This window comes from Tetrao urogallus (assembly GCF_951394365.1).
Source record: "Tetrao urogallus genome assembly, chromosome: 6".
Lineage (NCBI taxonomy): Eukaryota > Metazoa > Chordata > Aves > Galliformes > Phasianidae > Tetrao > Tetrao urogallus.
Window position 1 is genome coordinate 5,348,483 of NC_136819.1, and position 23,435 is coordinate 5,371,917.

Genomic DNA, 23,435 nt, shown 5'->3' on the forward strand with positions numbered 1-23,435 from the left:
CTCTGGAAGATTCTGGAAGAGCCCTTTTTATAAAAGCTTCCCTACAAAAGTAGTAGGGAAGTATTCCCTACTAAATGTTTGCTGATTTTTCTCAGAGCCTCTCAATTATAAGATACATTTCCTACTTGAATTTAGTGGAGGTTGATCTGACATAAAACATAGGATCTAACAATACTTATTTAGCAAGTAAACTAAAACAAGATTTTGTGTACCGTATCTCATTGTTCATGATTCATATTTGTGAAATATTTTTATCGTTGTATACGTAATATTTGAAAAATGTAGCATGCACTATTTTACATATGCATGTATTTCCCATCAGCTTTAGTCATGATATGCCTCAGAGTCCTTCAAAAAAATCTTTAAAGGCCAAAATGTGTGGTTGTATTATGTGTTTATAGGTAGATTTTTAATACAAAGAACAAAAGCAAGATTTTTTTAAGGCCAAATGCTGTTTAACTCCCCCTGAGACAAGTGTGATGAAGGCAATAAATAATATTTAATTCTCCAAACGACTTGCAGTGATTGAACAAAGATTTTAAAATGGGACCTCCTCAGTGAGTAGTTATCTCACAGCTCTTATTGCCTCAACTTTGTTCAGTGTCAGACTGCTGCTTTCATGAGTACCTCTTTATTTATGAGTAAAACAGCAGTATTATGGCTCAAGCTACAGACACTATCATGTAATTATGAGAACAATTCACCAATTAAAAGGTGTAGATTGGCTTAAAGTACAGTAATGGATGTGGACAAATCACAGTCTTAACAGGTGGGAAGTCCTGCTATACAGCATAAAAGCATAATAGGCACATGTATATACATGAGTGTAGTTATCCTTCTGTGGGATTAAAATCAGTCTTTATAATGTAGAAAAATACTAATTAACCTGAACATTATAGGCAAAATTCCATGCAAAGTCTATGTCTTTGCAGTACTTGCAAGTGTCTACTTCTCTCTACTAAATATTTTATGTAAAAATCTGGACATGATGAGATTTGGTAGGTGGTATATTTGTGCCTTTAATGATAAAATAGAATTCAGTAAGTATTTGCAATAACCAATATAGATAAAATTCAGGGATGAAAGGGAACAATGCAAGAACTTTTTAGATATTTTGGTGTATAGTGCACAGTAACTTAATATAAAAAACACATAATTCTGCTAAGTAGTAATGGAAAGAAATAGCAGCTGTTATTTGTAAATGTTAGCCTTAATACAAAAAGATAAAGCAAGTGGCTCCATTCATAATAACACATCTCAGAGAAGTGATGTTTTCTTGTTTTCCCCAGGATTCACAGCTGAAAGCTCTCAAGGACACTGTGAAGCTTTGCCTGTCCTCCGTTCTGCGCAATCAACCTACTGCTATACATCGAATCCCTTCAAAACCAACAGAGAAACTGACATCCTCAGCTACAGAGGGCTCAAAAGTTCAATTTCCAGTAATAAGCACCAAGGTATTGTATCTCCCTCACTCTTTTTTTTTCAAGTATCTGTGAGAGTTTTTCCTGTAAGAGCATCAAACTGGAACTAAGAAGGATTCAAAATTCATTGCAAGATTAGGATGAATTTTAAGCCAATTCTAATAATTCTAAGCCAAATTTTGGTATCAGTAAAGTTTCAGTGTTGGGAAATGAGTACTTCTACTTGCTGAGAAGCAAAATTCCATCTATTGCTTGCTAAATGAGCTGTGTCTGCATAATAAATCTACGAGGAAGATGGATTTACATCTAAAACAAGCAAGAATGGAAATTCATGGGATTATTTACCTGCCAGGCACTGATAATGTGTTTGTGGTACTACAGCACTGAACAGTGAGGCACTTTTTGTTTTTCACAAAAAAAGCCATGACAAAGGCCAATATAGAAGAGTAAAGCAGGTTGGTACGTTCAAACAGAATTTGCCGAAAGGGCTGCAATAATAGGCCAGGGAATATTTGATTTGCAGAATACATCCAGGAAATAGGAACAACAGTTCAGGAGTAAATATGATTAAAGAACTGGTTTCTAAAGCATTCTGATTCTATAAGTGAAAGCATTTTATCACAGTTGAGATATACAATGATAGACGGATATTCAGATAATTTCCATCTCCAGGGTTGCATTTTGCTCATCTATTCATGTGATTCAGTACATTTAGACTGAGTCTAAGGAAGAAAATTTTACAGCAGGATGGTGGAGCATTTGTTTCATTTTTCCCTTAAATTCTACAACTCTTTCGTGAAATATAAAAAGAGATTGCCAACTCACAGTCAGTTTGTAATTTTTTATAGCAGCTGTTGATATGCACCATTAGTACAGAGATTGAAGCCAAAAATCAGAAATCTTTCTCTATGTAATTAAAACTGAAATGTAATGTCAGAAAGTTGAATATGATTATAAAGCTGGATCTCATGTTGCTTCTCTTACCATATTGATTGTAGGTTCCTTAACTATTTCAAAGTGAGAAGTCTTCATTTTGTAAACCATTACCTCCAGAAAGAAACCAGCTTATTATTTAGTAACAGCCCATGAGGATATTAGACCTCACTTAGATTAAAACAACTGGTTCTCCATTCTGAAGAAGGATGGACTCAAGGATATGCAGACTGAGATTTCAGGAGCATGTAGTCCCTGGCACAGCAAAGGAATACACGTAGAGTTTGGAGCAGAATTTATGACATTTGATTGAAAAACAAAATTATCTCCATTCTTTTTCCAGTCAATAATCAAATTGATTTTGTGTTTAATGTTCCAGTTTATGAAATATAGCAATATTTCTATGTAGCAGTCTGAGTTCTTTGTATCACAAGAGTGCTTGAATAACTTATGCTCCCGCTTTAATAGACATTGCTCACATTTCTCTGCACATGGCATATGCCATGAAAACATCTGCAAAAATGATGGTTCTGAGTCCTGCTCTTCCTCACACTGACACCTCATTATTATAAATCTGTGCATTATCTGTGATTATAAAACCACTGAAATCTGCTACTGTAAAATAGGTTGTCAAGTCAGCATAGCCAGTCCAGAATGTCTGCATTTAAGCCTTATTATGGAAGGCATTTTTCTTTTTTTTTTTTTTAAAAGAATAATATCCATTCTCATGTATCTTTTCCTTGTTTTTTTTTTTTTTTTTTTAATCTTGCAGACTAAGTCAATCTAACTACATTGTTCTAACTACAGTGTTCTTTCTCTATCACATTTGCATAAATATTTTAATATACCAGGCTCGTATTCTGGTAAGTGTAATTGTGTTTGATTATTTTTCCTACGTGAAAATGAGAAATTCATATGAGCATCTCGTAACTGAGATGCAGTTGAACTTTGAGGAAAGAAATTATCAGTTGTCTGGTAAATACCTTCTAAGATATTCTCATCCTACATAAGAAGTTTATTCTAAAATAGTCACATTTATTTTAAATCCATGGAAGTGTATGACATCTGCATTACTTAGATATGCAGTCATCTGTGAGGTTGGGGCACTTCTCACTAAAAACAGTGGCAATAAGAAGGTTGTATTTTTGTATTGAGAGCTGGAAATCACAAAATGAGTGCTTGCTAGAGAAGATGTTTAAGATAAGAACATGATGCAGAAAGGATAATTAGGAAAATAAATTTCCAAATTTCTTGTGAAGGTTCATTATAAAGATTTGATTTGCTAAAGTGTCATTTTTTTCTTTCAAGAGACTGTAAGATAAAGAAACGCATAGAGATTCAAAAATTAGTGCATAAATGCACATAAATCACTAAAATCAAAAGTTCAGTTCCCTTGAACTGATTAATAGTAGTGCATTTTGCTACACCTTACCATGTACAATTTACAAAAATATAGAGAGAAGGCACTAATATTTCAGACAAAAACCATTTTACCTATCCTGTAGCCATCATAACACAGATTTCACTCGTGAAAGCACTTCCCAAAGGCTGTCTGCATGTGAATTCATTGACACTAACATCTCAAAGGAAACCCCACAAAGGAAAAAACTAAGAAAGGTGGTCATTAATCCTGAACTATGAGGTCTTGATCTTTCTAGATTGTTGACAATTCTTTGTATTCCATATTTCTTTTCATACCATAATGTCCCAGCTAGTAACTTTCTGTCTCCTGGAAGTGGAGAATGCTCCCAAATGTGTTTGGAGTTGCCAAATACAATAGCTGCAGCTGCAACTGTCTTGTGTCATCCCTGTGACACACTGGGGAGAAGGAAGAGGGCTTGAAATCTTTGAAAGGAAGATTTCTGATCTCTAGATGACCGCCTAAGGACTCAAAGCTTTACAGCCATTTAGGTACATCTAGGTAGATTACCATTAATGGATGAAAATCAACTAGGCTACCTGCTGTGGGGAACATGGGTTGGGATCATCTGTGAATCAGAGTACTGGTATTGACATCCAATTGAGGCCTCTTCTGTACTAACTGTAGCTTGGCATATGGAACAACTCTGATGTTTTAGATGTGTTTTCAAGTATATGGATTCACTAGGTGGAATGCTTTCTTACTCAATTTGTTCTAATTTTCCTTTCTGGAAAAGGGTAGCATTACACTTAAATTAATACATTTTGTATAATGATGGCTATCATTCAAATATCTTTGGCTCTTTGGCTGTGCAGTGTAAGTATACCTGTGCCCTAAATGCAAAGAAAAAATGAGCTTGAGTCATTCAAAATATTAATGAAAATGAAGCAGAAAAACAGCTTCTATTTGCAGTAGCAAGATTGAATACACAAATAATGGGCAGTGCAATTAAAAGAATAGCGGAATAATGGCAACTAGTTTGCTCTAGGGTGTTTTTGTCTAACATTGTTTTACATATTCCCCACATAAATTCCTTCATAAATGCCCTGTGGTTTTGTGTGTTTCGTGGACTGCAGTGTTCTAGGAGTAGAAATAGCCAAGAATTTCAAACTGTGAAGAAGAAAACAACAGCCCCCTAGTCCCCTACTGCACATGGCTGGAATGAAAGACCACCAACAAACACCATGTGTGTCCAAGTCCTGATAGAGGAAACAGGCTGAAGAATGAGAACTGCCCTTCTGTAGAAATGTAGGGGAACTATCATTCTGATGTTGCATTTGTGAATATATTTTGAAAAGATTTAAAAATCTACAAGAAGTTACGTTTTCCTGGTAGTAACTGCTGCAAGAGCTGTTGCCTCTGCTTCTATTGCTGTGACTATTATAGGTACCAGTATACACTGATCAATGTAAAAAATCCAGAAAAGTAGGAAGTGTGGTGACATCTTTCTTTCATCTAGAAATAATCATGCCCAATCAAAATGAGATCAGGTAATGTTATATCAGTATTAAGCCCACAGAAGTGTTCTTGTGGGGTGCAAAGGAATGAGAGCTTGTGAAACTCTTCAGAGAAGGTACAGGTCTGAAAATGTGGTCACTCTGAAAAGCATTTTGGAATGGTCATGTAGTAACTCAAGAACATGATTTATTGTGTTAGTATGTCTTAGTATTCAGGTTAAACATAAGCTTACCGTTAGTTTGAGAGCATAGATACTGAGCCTCTACTGCAAATACTGAGCAAGGTTACTGAAAGCAGAAGATGATGTTACTGCCTGTGCTTCTTTACAAATTTTATCTGGGTTTTAGATTTTCCTTTGTGGGGGATTTTTTTGGTAGCTGTTTCTTTGTTCTGTTGCTGGTTGTATTGGTGTTTGTTTTTATTGTTTTGTTTTTTGTAGTTGTTGAGTTTTTGTATTTGTGGATGTCATTTTTTTACTCTAGAAATGATCTATTTGTGAAATCAGAATATTTATTAGGCTCTAGGACTTATTTCATTCTACAAAGGTAGAAACGATTGATAGAATGGTTCTCTATGAAATAATAAGTAGTTAAATATTTGCACTGAATACCAGTTATAGAAAAATCTCATATCATATCATTGATAATACTGTATAATGATAAATGACTAGAAATGTAGAAAGAACTTATGATTACATGCTTACATTTCTTCAAATGCAGAAATATTTTGAAAGAATAAAGATGGATTAGGAATGTGTAAGTTGGGTCCAGCCCATGTTTTTAAAGACAGAACAGAAAATTTTTTAGTCATTTTAAATTACTATATATTACAGCCTAGAAAACTGATATAATACCTTCAGATTCATGAAAAATTAGCCAGCTGAATATGGAAATATATTATATTTTGCTGTAGGTCAAGAAAGAAACTGTATTCTCCTGGATGAGGAGCTACAAGATATGGTTTACTAGCTTGTGGTAGCAATGGTAATGGGTGGACTAGATGATCTTTTAGGTCCTTTCCAACCTTGAGATTCTATGATTCTATGAAGTTAAATGAGAAAAAATTACACAAGAAAGTAGTCTGTTTTCTAAAATTAAAGCTATTACCAATCTGGTTGTTTATCATGATATTCCAGTTTAAATGAAGGTTCAGACCTTGAAAAAAAAAAACTTGCATGTTCATTGCTCAAGAACCTATGAAACAACAATAATACAGCTATGAATTTATTTTCATCATTGTAAGAAAGGTTAAGACTCTAAAAGATTCTGTAATGCATCTGATTATTTTTATTCAGGGTGGCCTTGGTTGTTACAACATGCTGAAAACATAACTTGGCAGTTATTTTTCTCCAGGCAGTAAATTTCAAACTGACATTCATAGAATCATAGAACAGCATGGGTTGGAAGGATCATTATGACATTGTGTCTGGAAGCATTCCCAATTTAGTCAGTATTACCCCTGTCTCTGGGGACGAAATAACAGGTAGAAGTTAATGAGATATTACTGGCATGTGCAGTTTCAGTGGCCTGCTTTTGGTTGCATTTGGCGTTGAGATTGTGAAACAGTAATTAAAATAAGCAATTACTAAATGCAGAGGAAGCCATGTTTATAATATGCAGTAATGACATAATATCACTTTCCTCACACGTGATCACTATGAGAATAAAATAGTGTTGAAAAATGACACCTTCCATTGTTATAGATTTTGATTTCAAAGCAGTGAGTAATACTTGTGTCCTCCGAAGGTACTTGCCATAGAAATCCCAAGTACTGAGTATCTGCAAGTCGAACGTATGAAGAAATTTGTCTTGAAAAAAATGAAAAACTGTAATTAAAAGAGCATGACTAGCATGACCTATTCCTTCACGAAAGTCTTTCCTGTTCTGCTTGCTATGGCTGTCTTTTGGCTTATACACTTTCATCATCTTTAGGATCAACTGGATGCCAACTTGTATTACTTTTTCATTAATAATGGTTCATAAGAGCATGGCAACCCTTTCTCGTATCTTTTATTTCTTGAATTTACCTCACATTGAATATGATTTTGTTATTTGCTCAGGCCTTTCTCAGTGACTGATTTTTAATAAAATTTTATTATATGCTGGAAAACATTTAATACCGGACATCATTAAACTGAAAGCTGAAGCTCTTTGATTTTACTGCTTACTTTAAATAAGTCTTCATTATTAGCACATTATCTTGACACTGTATTAGTTTTAGAGGTTTTTTTTTTTTTTAACTAAGTGTAGTCAAGGGAAAGTGGAGGGGGAAAAAATAATAGCACCTGGCAACTCTTACTCCATGTCCCAGAACATCATCATTCTCATTTAATAATGTCATTATAAACATTATCATTTAAGTTTTAGTGGCGTGATCTTTCTCATTCTCCACATTTCATAGATCAGCTTTCTGACCTCTCCCTAACTTGTTACAGGTACCAGACCCTAGTGCCTTAGGCCTACTGCAAGCTTTAACAAGTTTATGGACAAACCTGTTTTTTCTTTTCCCTATCAGAAGGGAGAAAGGGGAGATCTCTTGATGGCATTCCAGGTGTTACTGTCTTATGCTACTCATCTCTCATATCAAGCCATGATCTTTTTTAAACATATTTTTAATTATTGTTCTCTCCTAGTTACAGTGAGTTACAGTGATTGGGAGAAAATATAGTGCTTATAATTTTATTCCAAGTTGCATTTAGCAGAAAGATAGTAACACATTGCCTTATCTTGTGACTCTCCACTGGTGTTTGTGACCGGTTCCATTAAAAATATATGGATATGTAAGAAGGTTGGCCATTGTAAGACTTCATTTTGTTAGATGAGAGCAATTAGAAAGAAACTGAATTTACTTTCCTTTGCAATTCCACTTAAGGATATCTACTTCAAGAATTATTATTATTAATACATTTTCTCACAATATTACATGTAAAAAGATTTGAAATCTGTGGAGGGTCTAATTAATCACTTTAAGAGGCTTTCCAGTTTGAATATAATTGTGAAATGACTCCCAAGGGAATTTCTCTGCCCGAGGATGGTGTAGATGATATGGTAGATGATATGACATGGTGTAGATGATAATTATTAATGTTGGTATCCTCTGTACAACATCTATTATTAATCTATTGTTACAAAGCTTCACTTTAAATGTGTATATGAAACCAGATGGGGAACATTAGAGATAGTTAAGTGTTCTTTTATTTGAGGAAAGATATGATTTGGAAAATGTCAGAAAGATGTGTCATCAATTGATTCTCGAGAACTGAGTATTTTGGCTATTAATAAAAATAGAATTTTCTAGTAATTTAATTAGAGCAATTGCATTGAACCACCAAACATAAGAAATACAGAATAGGCCTAAGACATTCAAATTCAGTTTAGTTTTGAGCAATTTAAGAAATAGCCTTCTGACCTAAAACTGAGGAATATGTTCTTGGAGAATACTTCCTTTGGTGAACCCAGATCCTTGGAAAGGCGTATTCTTTATTACTGGATTGTGACCTCTACCTTTCTTGGGTAATCCAAAACTGGTTTAATGCAACCATATCTGCTTACATTTATTCATATATTTATTCAGAGATGAATTTACTAATATGCACATTTATCTATAATGTTTTCTAGTTTTTCTCTTTCCTGGAGAAACTGTTTGCCTTTCATTAAGCACTGACAGTTAACAATTCATTTTTCTGTGCTTATTTACAGTGGATTCTTATGTACCTATATAGAAAACATCCATGATTGATATGTGTATTAAGGAAAACTCTATCCCATTGTCAACAGCAAACTTGTAATGGATTTTTGGTCGTAGGTTATTTGGGAGAGAAGTCAAATGAGAGGAAAAATTTTTGTTAGATAGTACAAGGCAGCAAAATGTAGTAGAGATAATCCTACTATAAACTATTTGAAAAAGAATTGAAGTACTTCATGCCAAGCCTGTAAAAGTGACAGTGTGGCACAGAACTAATCCTTTAGATAGCTATGTGTTAAAGAAAACAGTTATGTTTTTGCTATATAAACAGTCATCATTTCTCAAGTTGTCCCCAGTTCTTTTGCTGGAGTTAGAGAAACAAAACAATAAAATTTTATGATTGAAACAGAAATGATATGAATGCTAGAAGTCTATTAGAAAGTTTCTCAATAGTACAATTAGCTCAAGATAATCTTGATGTGCTACATGACAAATCCACTCATATTTTTAAGTCAAATGATTAGAGCCTTCAGATAATGTAATTCTTCTCTTGGCCATTTTAAAGATTGTTCTGCTTTACCTTTTAGCTTGATCATGTCGGTGTGCTGGGTGCAATATAGTGCCTTGGAAGCAGTTCAGCAATGATATTTTTATACTTTTAAGTGTATACAGTGAGATACACATATCTATGTGATGTAAATAAAGGTTTTAGGATCAACTTTTGAGAAATTTATGGAAAGGCATTCTGTAGAGGTGAAATGATAGAACTGTAAACATGACTGAATTGTAGTACCATGAGATCTAAACTTGGGATTGAAATTCTATAGTGCTACAGAAGTGTATTCTCTAAAATCTGTGACAAGGACAAGAGGTTAATTTAAGGGAAATGTCCACACAGAAGGATCATAGGATTTAAAAAAAGAAAACCAACAGCAACAGAAGAAAGGATCTCTAATGGTACCTATTTTTAGTGAATGCTGAGCAGGCTCAGCTTACCCTGAGATGGTTCCAGTGGTGCCTAGGATTTAGGAAGAGCAAATTCATAATATATTGCCAACATCTTCCAACAGCAGTCAGCTCTCCTCAGAATGCTCACTATATCTTTAGAGGCAGAAATAGCCTTCAGGGAATGTTGGTAGTATTACCCATGCTGATTTGAAAGAAAGCAAATTCCATAGCAGGAGAGCACTTCTCTCAACTATAAAAAACAGGATTAACTAAAGCTGGGCCTGCTAAGGGAGAAGAGAAGATCTAGTGAAACTGCATTAATTTTTTGACTGGATTATATAAAGCATAACTTTCTTTTTTAATTAAGGCTGTTAGTACACACGCTTTTGGCTGTTAGTACACACTCATGAAAGATATGTTTTTCAAAAGGTATTTTTCTCCTCTTCACTTATCAGCCAATTGATTAAAATGAGACAGAAGCTGTAGGCAGCTGTCAGAACACCTCCCTGCCTACACACAGAACCCAACAGATAATCACATTCATTCCATCCAATGCTCATTTGAAGACCGTGGAGCCCGTTGCCAGCCTTGGCTGGATTGTCCTACACATCTACTATATAGTCCAGATTTGGCATCTTCTGACTTCAATATGTTTAAACTGATGAAAGACGGGCTACATGGGCAACATTTTCATAGCAGTGATGCTATCATAGCAGCTGTGAAACTGAGTTTCTTTCACTGGTGCAGATTTTTACAAGCATGGCATTCAGGCTCTTGTTCATTGCTGGCAAAAAAAAAAAAAAAACTAACATCAGAGACTGTGGAAAAATAGTGTCTTGTAGCTGACAATTTGTTCAACTAGTGTTACTGTACTCTTTGTATCTGTTGTGGTTATGGAAATTAATAATAAGCATTATTTTCAGGGAGATCTTATCCTCTACTGAAGAGCAAACAACCAATGGGCTAACCTCAGATGAGAAATTATTAGACTCTCAATTCTAAAAGTAGTTATTTTTCATTGAATTTTCATAAATGTGAGGGTCACTGACCCTCGAAGTTGAACAGTTGGGGTTTTTGCGTTCCTGGGATGCTGTGCCATTTCAAATAATGCTGGAATACCATCTGTTCTCAAATCTCTTATTTTTTAAGTTGTGTATTCCCTCATGCTTTTAACTGCAGTCTTCAGTTCTGTTATCTAAAGAAAATTATAAAAGTCTTCTTTATTTAGAATCTTCCTTCTAACTGCGCAAATGGTCAGCACCTAAAATTTTATAGTGGTAGAATTGTCCTGTACACAGAATATGCCTGACTATCCTCTAGCCAAGCATTAAAAGATTTCAGATGACTATAGTTTAGTTCCGTTATCACCAGTGTCAAAATGCACTTTAAAAAGCTTTTTCTGCTTAGTCAATTCTTTATTCATAAGTAGGCACACTGCAGAAACATGTAAGCAAGAGCAGTGTAGAAGCCCAAATGATCTTGTAGAGTAAATTTAGCTTGTCAGAATGTACTCAGAATTAAATGTTACTGTGTTATTACTGAGTTTGTATACACATATATTTTATATTCCATGGTAGTAAGAGCCTTAAGAAAATGTTATCTGATTGGTTTCATGAAAAAAAAGCAAAATACATGCTTCAGAAAACTTGCAGTGACCTTCTGATCTGAAGATAGCAGCAAGCATAGTAACAGTTTGTTCAACAACAACTGTGAATCCTAGAAGAAAATGTAGGAAAAATGCATACAAAAAAGAACAAACCTATTGCTGCCTCTACCAAAACTGTCACTCTGTGAAATGATCAGATGGGTTTTGCCATGAGAAAGGCATTTTTTCAGCATCTCCTTAAGTGGCTGTGGCTATAAACATGGTACATGCAGAATTCAACACAAGATGTCAACACATGTTTTTATAGCCAATATATAAATAATATGCAAAATGCTAAGTATTCCAGGCTGTGTCCTCCTTAGTGTGCTCCACTTCTGACGCACTACTATCTCAGTTTTTACTGTGTTCTCTTTATAACCTGCCAGTTAGGGAGAATAAGAAACGGGTCGTTATCATGTCCTGTTTATAGGAAAAATAATAACTAGTAGTTTGACTGATTGCATTTAATCTCAATCTTATGTTCTCTTTCATACTTGAGTGTACACGCATACACAGGCACACAATTATATCTGAATCGATGTGTTACATAGCATGAAATATAATCTTGATGTAAATTATAATAAACTATGATATATAAACATACAGACACTTGTGAAGTACGCTATTTAGATTCTTGCATGATAGTCATTATTGATTGAAACTTCAACTTGGACTGTCAATGATTAGCTCTATTAGAACCCAAAACTTTGTGATGTGTGCTATCTTCCTAGTGCTTAATTTTCCTAAGCGGACTAACTGACAGCTGTCTACAGTAATTTTCAGTGTTTTCCATTCTCACATGTTTCATACAATATGTATAATTGCCATAAGGGAAAGAAGTGGTGGTGTATTGTCTTCATCTTATGGCCATTACTTTTGTGGATTTCACAAGGTCAATATGAGGACAACAGATTGCCTAGAGGAACTGTGGTTGCTCCCTCCCTGGAGGTGTTCAAGGCCAGGCTGGATAGGGCTTTCAGTAACCTGGTCTAGAGGGAGGAGTCCCTGTCTCTAGCAGGGGGATTGAAATTGGATGATCTCTAAGGTCCCTTCCAAACCAAACCATTTTATTAATTTTATGAATAATATTTCTAATATTTGTTTTCATTTAAGATGGGTAACTTTTAGCTCTTCTTGTTAAGTCTCACTGGAAAACGTTTATTTTTTTTCTTAATCTCTTCAAATCACATAATTGAGGTATCCTCCAGCATGAGCCCTGGTTTGCAGTTAAAGTAAACGCATCATTTTGAGAGTCTTGAAAATCAATATACAGCGAATCATTACAGAACGCTTCTTATTGATCCTGAAAAACTTGATTGCATACATTTTCATGAGAGTTTTTTGTTTTCTTTCTTTTCCTAAACTGAGTGTGGAAACATAAGAAAATGCAATTGATACAGGTTGGGCAACAGAAAAATGTCAGTTGAAAGTTCTACTGGAAAGCATTTGGTTAAATTATGAAATATGCAATGCTCTCAAAATGAGCTGTGCTAGAAAAAGAACAATGGAATTCAGAGCACAATAACACAGTGGACAGATATGGCTTCTTTTCATATGCAGGTAGAATTGTATTTTGGTGACTGTTTGAACAGTCCTCTATTGCCTATTTAGATGCCCTAGAATAGCTACCCATCAATTTCTGTAGAAGGGCTTTGCTCTACCATTGGAGGTATTTCAACATCAGCTTAAACTCTAGTTTGCTGTACATTGGCAAAGGACTTTCATTCCATTCTGAAAATGCAAGTATATTTTGTAAATTACCAGAGGAAGGTAAACTGTCATTATTTTCAACTACCGTGCCTCTTTCATGCCTGTTTCAGGTATTATTTTCCCGAGGAGACTCACTTTAACTGGGAAAATTGTGATGTACTAGGAAATGCTCCAAATGATGCTAGAAATGTTCAGGATCCCTTCCCTGGCTCTTTGCAATAAGATTTTATGAAGTTTTTTTTTCTTCTTCTAGAGTAGTTTTTCAAGAGAAAAAGAATCCCCTACCAAAATGCCAGAATGCCTATACTGTACACGAGATAATATAATACTAAGAGAGGCAGGTGCATATGTGAGGGAAAATAGTGCACTCATACTAATGTTCTGAAAAGGATGCTTCAGGAAATAAGCCCATCTAAATATAACTCATATCATCTCGAAGATCTATTTGAAAGAATAAATCCTCTCCTTCTGATGGATGTTCAGCCATGTGAGCTTATCATAAACATTCATCTCTGAGAAATTCCTTTATAACTAACACAAATACTCATGAAAAGTGAAGAAAGGAAAATGTTACTTCATTGTCCATGTTAAAGTTGTGCTTACAATTTTCAATTTCATTGGAACTGAGTTTTTCCTGGATTCTTTGTAAAAACTTGTAATTGTTATGTTCGGTGTTGGCATAATGTATATGAGAAAGCAGATATTCTCCACCTCAAAGATGTTTAAGTATAGTGTAAACAAAAAAAAAAGGGAATTCTGTTTGTTTAAGAAACAATATGTAGAAATTTAAATATCTTGTATGCCATTGGATTTGCAGTCCTTTGAGATGAATTGCCCTATGTAAACATAACTCTGTAGTTGTGATGTGGAAATGAGTAGAAAAGAAAAGTGAACTATGTCTCTCCTCTTACTGGTGAATAGTATTGACTATTTAGTAGAGAAAAGTTAGTTAGCTCTTTTAAATATGTATACAGATGTGCACAAATATATGTATGCATATGCAGTGACCCATTACCATCATAGTAATACATAGTGCAATGTTTTGTTATTAGAATTGGACTTTTCATGTATTTCTGTGTGTGAGTTAAACTGTGAAAGAATTTATAATCAGGATATTAAAAAATGTGTTACAGTGATTTGCTTTATTTTTCTTTGCAGGCAATCATATGTATTTATCTGTGATTTCTGTTGTGGAGAGATTTAAAAGATTACCCCTTTAAAATGTCTGAAATTCATAGAGCTAGGAGAGCAAGTACAAATTCTACTGCACAATGCAAACAGTGACTCTACTTTTGCAATTGCAAAGGTTGGAACTAAAAAGAGGAGGAAGGGAAAGATGATAGAATCAACATCTTTTCTTGAATAACTGTCCTGTGCGTGCCAGTGGTTTGCAGATGAATTCCTTGGTTTCCAGAGTTCGGGTTGGATGTCAGGGAAAAATTGAGGAGTGGTACTGCATCGGCACAGGCTGTCCGGGAAGATGGTGGAGTCACCATTCCTGGAGTGCTCATGTAACATGGAGATATGGTTCTTAGGGATATGGTTAGTGGGCATGGCAGAGATGGTATGGAGTTGAACTTGGGGATCTTAGAGATTTCTTCCAACCTTCATGGTTCTAAGATTCTATCACAGCTCTGGCATTGGTTGTTTTACATGTTTCTAGTTTTCGTGGTTAGCAGCCTTTCTGGAAGGAGGTGAATGCCAGCACCCCCAGCCTGGAGGGCTCTGCTGCTGATCTTGCTCCAGGCACCTGTCTAATGTAATGAAGTATAGCCAGGTAGAGCAGGCATGCCTGCTAGCTTGCAGGCTTTCTCTGTGTGTTATTTTGTATGTTTGGGCCAGTGCAAAGCTGTTTCTGGAAAAACTCCAATGATTCGTGGACTGAAAGTCCAGACTATGGATATGCTTGTCGTAATGGTGTATGTCACTGTAGAAAAACTATCTTGGTTCTTATGCAACTGATTTATTTATTTTATTAAGTTATTATAAACCTCTCTCTGCTCAGTAGGAAATTGCTTAGTTTGTTTTTCTTACATTCAAAATGCTGTACAATTATTTCATTAGATCCTATGAGTATCCTTAATTGAAGTACTTCTTTAACATGAAAATTGAATATCAGTAGAAACCCCTGTTGTGGAAAAGAATGACCTGATGATTGAAGTTACAGGACATAAATGTGCTGGTTTGTGTGGGCAAATCATCTGGCAAGTAGACCTGTCAATGTAACTGTGACATCTCCTATCACCAAATGTTGACTAGAGAAGGAGAGGTACAGTCATGCTGAAAAACCATGAGGAAAGATGCAGGATTGGATAACATGATCATGCAGAGGGTTGAAACCATCTTTGAACCCACGCCATTCTGCGATCATCTCTGCAATAGGAAAGAATTCAGCTGTGTTTCAAAGTCAAAAGATTATAGAAGGTGGGATTCTGTTGATTTAACTTTCTGGTCTTCTTTAGCCATAAAGTGAGGCTAGTACAATAAAAATACAGGCTTTGAGAAGAACATTTGTAAGACATTGGAAGTAAAAGAATGTACAAAGTATAAGTGAATGAATGCCAAAGGCTTGTAGCAGGGACAGGCTCTGTAGCTTCTTCCAGTACAGACTTTGGAAGAGAACTGAAAGAACTGATCAGTTTGGCTTGCTTTTCAGGTATAAGTATTCTGAAATTTTGACCACAAACCAAGCGAGCACCAGTGGGTTCCATGAGCAAGCATGTGTGCATAATGCATTGTAAAAATGTAACTTATTTCAAGTTATTTCAACTTATTTCATTTTCTAGTCAGGTTTGTGAAGTCTCACCAGGAAGATTTTGGAACTAAAAATATTTCCAAGAAAAAAAGGTTAAAGGACTGCTGGTCCTTTAAAAAATACTCACATGTGAAATCCTGGATAGATAAGTTTTGGGGAGAGTTCAAAAAAGCTCTGGACAAATTGGGAAGGAATTCAGAAACTGTTTCCAAATCAATTTGCTCCAGAGCACTTGGTGGCATTTTCATTAGGTTAGCTGTCAATCTAGTAAATGGACTTCATTCCGGCAGAGAATAGGATATTCTTTTCTTATTATGAGAGACTTCTTTTAATAATAAAGAGTTGTTATTCTTTCAAGAAGACTTTTGTTTGCAAAGTCTTATTGAAAACTTCCTGCATAATCAGCAAACTTATAAACCTTCAAAAGTATTGGTGTTTTATTTTAATATTGATTTTTTTTCCCCTTGATTGGTGTAAGAAGTCAATCTCAGCTTTGAAATGTTATTGATTAAACATTCCTGCATAAAATGTGAGAATGTTCTATGCCATTCTGACTGTAAGAACAGAACTCAAATCTATGGGAACTAATCTGGACCTGGCAAAACTCCTTCCCATCTTCTGTTCCTTTTTGTCTTTATGGTTCTGGTAACCTTGGACCCATGCAAGAAGTGTCATGGCATTTCAATCTAGATCTCAAGATATACAGATCAATGTTGGCATAGAGTAACAATATGAAAAGTATTTGGAGATGATTGTTGTGCAGTAGCTTGGATGATGTGCTGCCTGTCAAGTAGAAATCATACAACAAATGAAGTTTCTAGGATAAAGCATTACACTCAGATTGTAGTGTTATCAGATGAGAATGGGAAATGTTTTTATTTTGTTTATTAGCAGTAGTATTTGAAAGCAAGACATGGGAAAAATGCTTCCTTGGTGGCAGTCTCCCCTAAATCTGTTAGACTTCCCTCATTTTGTAGTGTGACATGCTGAGAAATCTGATATCTAGGCAAAGGTGTTTATTTTCTCCTGTTAATAAAGGTTCGAGCTGACAGGTTTTCCTAGCCTCCTGTGTAGATTTACTGCTGAAGGTAGTCAAGAAATCAGGTTAATGTGTGCTGTACCTGTGCTGTGAATCATTCAATGCACGTATAGCCATCTTATTCAATAAGAGGAAATTTAAGTTTGCAGAACTGTGCTACGATTGCTGCCCAAACAGGCAAATAACTCAGTACAGATGAAAGACCAGTTATGAAATGATAATCCATTATTTCACAAGAAGCACAGAAATATGAGTTTGGAAATTTTTTTTTTTTCTCCTTTACACTTCTCTTTCTTCCCCCCATTTAAACGTTGATGGAAGAGAAAATTTTATTTAAGTTGTTCATTGTTATCAAGCACTGTTCTTTGTTACTAACAGGTTGCTCTTTGTTAGTAGCAGGTTGCTCTGGTAGGCGTTGAGATGGATCTTGCATATATCCACAGAAGGAGACTCTGTAGCCTCTCTGGGCATCCTGTTCTGGTGCTTCATCACCCTTACCATAAAGAAGTCTTCCCATATTTTTGTATGGAACTTCCTATGTTCAAGTTTTAGGCCACTGCTCCTTATTGTGTCACTACGCAGCACCAAGAAGAGCCTGGCCTCATCCATTTGCCTCCCACCTCCCTTTAAATATTCAAAAACATGAACATTAAACATTCCTTTCTATAAAACTTATGGAAAATGCAGTGCGTTTAGTAGTTAGCTGTTTGCAATATCTGATCTTTGTAATTTCCTGATTTTCTAAATTGACTCTTATGAAGTTTTGTCTGTATTAACTGTTGGTTTAATTTTCCTTTTCTTTCTTTTTTTTTCAATATCCAGCAAAATGCCTCAGCAGAGAAAGAGAGTCTGCACGTGGCCTCAAGAAAGGAAGAAAACCAGAGTGTGCAGGAGTGCGATTCTCAGGATGTAAGTTGAGTTCAATCAGGTTTTAATCTAGATGCTATGAAAACATCAAAACCTTAGGTGATTATCCATGTGATTTACTTAAGTGATGATGTAATAGTGAACATAGGCAATCCCATCCACAGTGGGATAGGATCCACAGTTCTAGCTTGTGAAAGTATGGAAGATAGCATCAAAAATATCAATCAGAGTAGTTCTTGAGTGAACTGCTGAGCATTTTCATCCACACACAACCATCTCCTATGGAGATGAGATGTGGCTGGTAGCAATCACAGCAATATGTCACAGTACAAAGAAAAGACTGGGGAGCAGATCCAGGTGATAGAGTGCCTAACAAATAAGCTAAATAAATTACACATTTATGTATACATTTATTGTTTTATTTATTTATTTCTTCATTGTCTTTATTTCTTCTTTATTTATTTATTTATTTATTTTCTTCAGTTATAAACAGACTTCTCCTCTGCCACACCCTCTAGAGGGGCAAAGATTAATAGCATACTATCACTATCTGCAAGAGTGCATAATTTGCTGTCAAAACTTTATGTCTAAAGAAACATTACATCTTCTTTATGTCTAAGGAAACATTACATCTCAAGATCTTACTAATAAAGGAGAAGAAAGAATAAAATCTAATGTTCTGAAGCTGGAACTAACTCCACTTGAATTATGAACACTATCACTTAGATAAAATTTCAGTCTTGAGAATCCATTTGATCTTTTCTTGTACTTTTAGCCTTATTTGTTTTTTTGTGTGTTTATCCGAAGTTTTGCAGCTGCTAAACATTCTTCCAGTTGTCTCAAATGTGTAAACGTACTGCAGTTTTTCTTCATGGCTTTATGCTTGTCCATTATAATTAATATAGTATACACTGGAGTGAGTACAAATGAAATGCTGTTTACCGACAGGATAGGGACAGGCCAAATGAAATTAGCTCATATTTAATTTAGACACTGCTGACATCTTTGCTGTCATGAACTTTGATGTACGACTTGTGATAGCCAGAATTGGGTAGAATATAGTATATAGCACATCTTGTTTCTTTCAAAACATATAGTCTGTCTAACACCATAAAATCTTAACTTCAGTTTCACTGTTAAAGATATATTTATTTTCTCTCTTCCCAGAATCATAGAATCATAGAATCACTAAGGCCAGAAAAGACCGCTAGAGATCCCCAAGTCCAAACCCAGCTCACCCATACCATGCTCACTGACCACGTCCCTCAGTGTCACATCTGGAACATCTCCAGGGACAGTGACTCCACCACCTCCCTGGGCAGCTTGTGCCAATGTGTGACCAATATAAATTTCCTGGGAGCCTTTTCTGATTCATAAAGACAACTTTGTCCTTTGTCTCTTTTTCATTTCAAATATTTCCTATATTGTGTCATTTAAAGCTATGTGTCATTTAAAGCTATCTTCTTGGTTGTGCTAAAACCCAACAAGTTATAAAATGTTTATTTGTTCTTTTCTCATCTTACATTTCTCACTGTGTCCTTGTAGAGTAACTGATGGGTAAAAGTGATAGTGCTTTTATTTACTGCCTTAATTTCCTGCAGTAAACAAACACTGCGCATTCATTAATCATTCCATGACAAAGAACACTGAGTATTGGACCAAAACTTATCCATGTTTCTAAGCAACCACAGCATTTACCTTCATTTTTCTCTGTCAGCTCTGTGTTCTCCCTTTTCTTTCCCAAGGAAGTAATGGGAGAGAATAAAGAAATCATTATCGTAACAGAATTCCAGTGATGAAAATCATTATAAAATTCTTGAAGTGATTTCAGTAATACTGCTCTGTTAAAATTCTTTAGCCGATCTGATAAACAGTTTTCTGGAATAAAATGTAGACCTAACTTGCCTAATAACATTATTTCCATAGCAGAATGACATTGTAATAGTTCAGCTATTCTGTAAATATGTCAATGATTAATGTTCAACTTCAAAAGTTGGAAAAGTTGTATTATTATGGGGAAAAAAGATGAAATATAAGAATTCAAAATATCCATTCAATTAGTTCAAGAAGCATCTGGGCAACACTTACAGATACATGGTCTGATTTTTGAGTGGTCCTTTGTGGAGCTAAGGTTTGGATGTGATGGTTTTTATAGGTCACTTACAACTCAATATATTCTATGGTAAGTGCATACTTCTTTCGGTGGAGAGCTAAAATCTTGTGACCTAGCAAATTGCAGTCTGAGATAACAGCAATCTGTTATATGGACATGTAGACCATTGCCTTTTAGAAATGAAGAGATTGCCACATATACAGTAAAGAAAGAGGCCTGTATTATTCTGCATGGATTAATAACAATTCAAATACCAAATAAATTGCAACATCTGATAGAATTTGTGTTGTATTAGAAAGCGTGATTTTGTTTCTCATATTCTCCTATTTCCATATGTGGAAATAAGAATTTGCCAGAATTTATCACATTAGTAGAGATGGAAATATTTTCTTGATTTCCTGTCCACCTGTGATAAATGACATGATTACTTCAGAAACAAACACAACTCTTATTCAGCATTTAGATAGAATGGGATACCCTTGTAGTTGCATCATTTGCCAGTTTGCAGGTGAAATTGAATAGTTTAATAGCCAAGGAAATGCTGAATTTTGATTGCCTTTTTGAATGAACAATTTTAAATGAAGATGCACACTTAGCTGATCCACTATTATAATTTATACATCAAGCTGCAAACTTCTCCTACTCTGCTGTATAATTCACTAGCTAAACTGAAAACCATAACTTCTGAAATTTCGCATGCTTTAATGATTCAAGCTGCACATTTTATGACCTGAATTTCATATAAATATGTCTTGCTAATAAAATTGCATACTAAACTAATCAAGATGGAACAATATTTCAAGAATATGCCCAACCTCAGTTATCATATCTTCTTAAATTTCTCTCTTTGCTGTTGCATACACAAAATGTATTGCTTAAGGCAACACTAATAATGCATTTGTAGCTATCACTATTCAGAATTTTCAGTGTTGTATTTTAGAGCTTTTAAAATTAAGTGCTCAAACATTAGATTATTGGTTTCTTGTTGAATGTGTGTTTGCCTTCATATTACTATGAGCAAAGCAGAAATTTATATATTAAGTATTTTTATACTTTTTTTCACCATCTCTTCTGATTTTGTGGAGTGTGTAAAGATACTCTGTTGTGGTTTAGCCTCAAACATTTTCCTGGAATTTATGCTGAGGGGAAACATCTCGGGGAAGACGTGAAAATTTGAAAGAAGTCAAGTCACTATTCAGTTGAAAAGAGCCTTTACAACTTAAATACTTTCATTTAATTCTCACTCCATTTGCATATATTAGTTTTTAATAACAAAACCAGTATACAACTTCCAATGTGAGTAAATATTAAAGCAATGGCCAAAGACTATCTATGCTTTACTGTGTTTCACATTTTAATTTATTTGCCTATAGAGTCATTAATTCTAGTCCTGAATGGACATTTAATTTAATTACAGTAGAAATTTTAGTCCCATTTAAAGACATAAGCCTTATAATGCAGAGGTGTTTTTGATTTGCAGTCTGATATGTAATTCTTACAGCATCTTCTTTGTACTATTCACCTCTGTTTTCCATCATTTAAAAAAGTATATTTGCAAAGAAATTGACATTCTTGTTGGAGTAAAATGACAGTGATCAAGACTAACAAGCCTTCTGATACCTTGAGATTTCTTTGACTTCTCTACTCTATAAGCTCTATGCTTAGTATACAGAAGAGATCTAGTAGATCAGACAAGAGAAGAATAATAAAAGAGTATGGAATCATAGAATCACCAAGGTTGGAAAAGACCTACAAGATCATCCTGTCCAACCATGCACCCATCACCAATAGTTGTCACTAAACCGCATCCCTCAACACAACGTCTGAACACTCCTTGAACACCTCCAGGGTTGGTGACTCCACCACCTCCCTGAGCAGCCCATTCCACTGCCTGGCTGCTCTTTCAGAGAAGCAGTATTTCCTAACATCCAGCCTAAATCTCCCCTGGCGCAGCTTGAAGCCATTCCCTCCAGTCCTATCACCAGTTACATGAGAAAAGAGGCCAATCCCCAGCTCACTACAACCTCTCTTCAGGTAGTTATAGAGAGAAGGTCTCCCCTGAGCCTCCCCTCCTCCAGACTGAACAATCTCAGCTCCCTCAGCTGCTCCTCATAAGGCATGTGCTCCAGACCCCTCACCAGTTTCATTGTCCTTCTCTGGACACCAGAATCCTCAATTCCAATGTCAATTTTCAATGTTACTATTTCCTCACACGCAACAGAAGATTGTAATTATTCACCTGTTCCATGGAACCACTATAGGAATGAATTTCACTACTCATAATTCAACATGTATAATTTGTGGCAATGGGTTGCCATGGTGGGAATGGGTTGAAGTTGGACTTGGTGATTTTAGAGGTCTTTTCCAACTTTAGTGATTCTATGAGATAAAAACAGAAGGAAAAAAAGCAAGCTAAATATTAAATTCCTAAAGATTTACAAGAAGATCAGACTACCCAGGGAAGTGTCACCAATGATTAGATTTTTTTTTTTTAAATGGGTATTTTAGAGGAAAAAAACAACAGTAATTACCTGTGATATCTGTACTGACAGGTTGGCAAGACATGTCTGGGGAATTACAGTAATTCAACACCTCGTTTGAAGACAGAAGAAACAGAGACAAGCTTGCAGGTATTCAATTTCCAACAAATTGTTGGGTTTTTATTAAAAGCTCTTGCAAAGCATTAAGTTACTTGAAGTATTTCTACACATTTTATTCCAATGCTTTTGAGGCAGAACTGCTTACTCAGTTCACAAACTCTCACTCTTCCACATTTCAGTTCATCTATTCATGATAGCTTTTGGCTATTAACAGTTTTCAAAACTGTTTCATACTTGACCTGGAGTAGCCTTGTAGTCAAATGGCTCAATTTATTATGGTCATATCCACAGCATTGGGAAGAGTAGGAGAATCTGCAATTATGCCAAGCTGTAATCAGTAATCCTACGAATGAAAAAGTCTTACATGAATTGTACACCTGTGCTTTTCATTTGAGAGACCAAAAGAAGCAAGTTTAAAAATATAAATAAAAAAAACTTAGTGTTGCATGGCTTTTTCCACTGTCAAAGGATGCTTGCACTGATGCTGCTTTCACCCTCAGCAGATGTTACACAACCCTCCATGGACTAAACCTGAAGACAAAAAATCACCTGAAAAAAATGAGAAAAACTTTGAAGATTCTGTTAGCACAAAAGAAAAGAAACTGTAAATGCCACTAATGCACATTTACAAATGTTCATCACTTGCTTCCAACTTCACATTCTTTTTAGTCCATAGGCAGGAATAAACCAGATTTCTAAAGCATGCATTTTTCACTATTTTATGAATGTTTGTTAGCTAGTCTAGAATAGACCAGTTAGTACCTTTCAGCAATAATCCAAAAGGAATGTTTGAAGAAATGCTTTGTAATACAGTCCAGTTTTTGAACTATTATTATACCTGA

The 23,435-nt window shown here is 35.2% G+C and overlaps 1 protein-coding gene across 1 annotated transcript in view; it reads left to right on the forward strand.

Annotated features, from left to right (window-relative positions):
- The window catches only part of LOC306947880 (leucine zipper protein 2-like), a gene marked incomplete at both ends in the record, with an annotated part of 143,086 nt that extends 119,885 nt beyond the window's left edge, over positions 1-23,201 (forward strand). The window contains 4 exons of the mRNA XM_079537324.1: positions 1,290-1,454; positions 17,836-17,922; positions 22,546-22,623; positions 23,094-23,201. Of these exons, the coding sequence (XP_079393450.1) occupies positions 1,290-1,454; positions 17,836-17,922; positions 22,546-22,623; positions 23,094-23,201 (438 nt within the window). The remainder of the gene's footprint in view (positions 1-1,289; positions 1,455-17,835; positions 17,923-22,545; positions 22,624-23,093) is intronic.
- Positions 23,202-23,435: the final 234 nt, after the last annotated feature.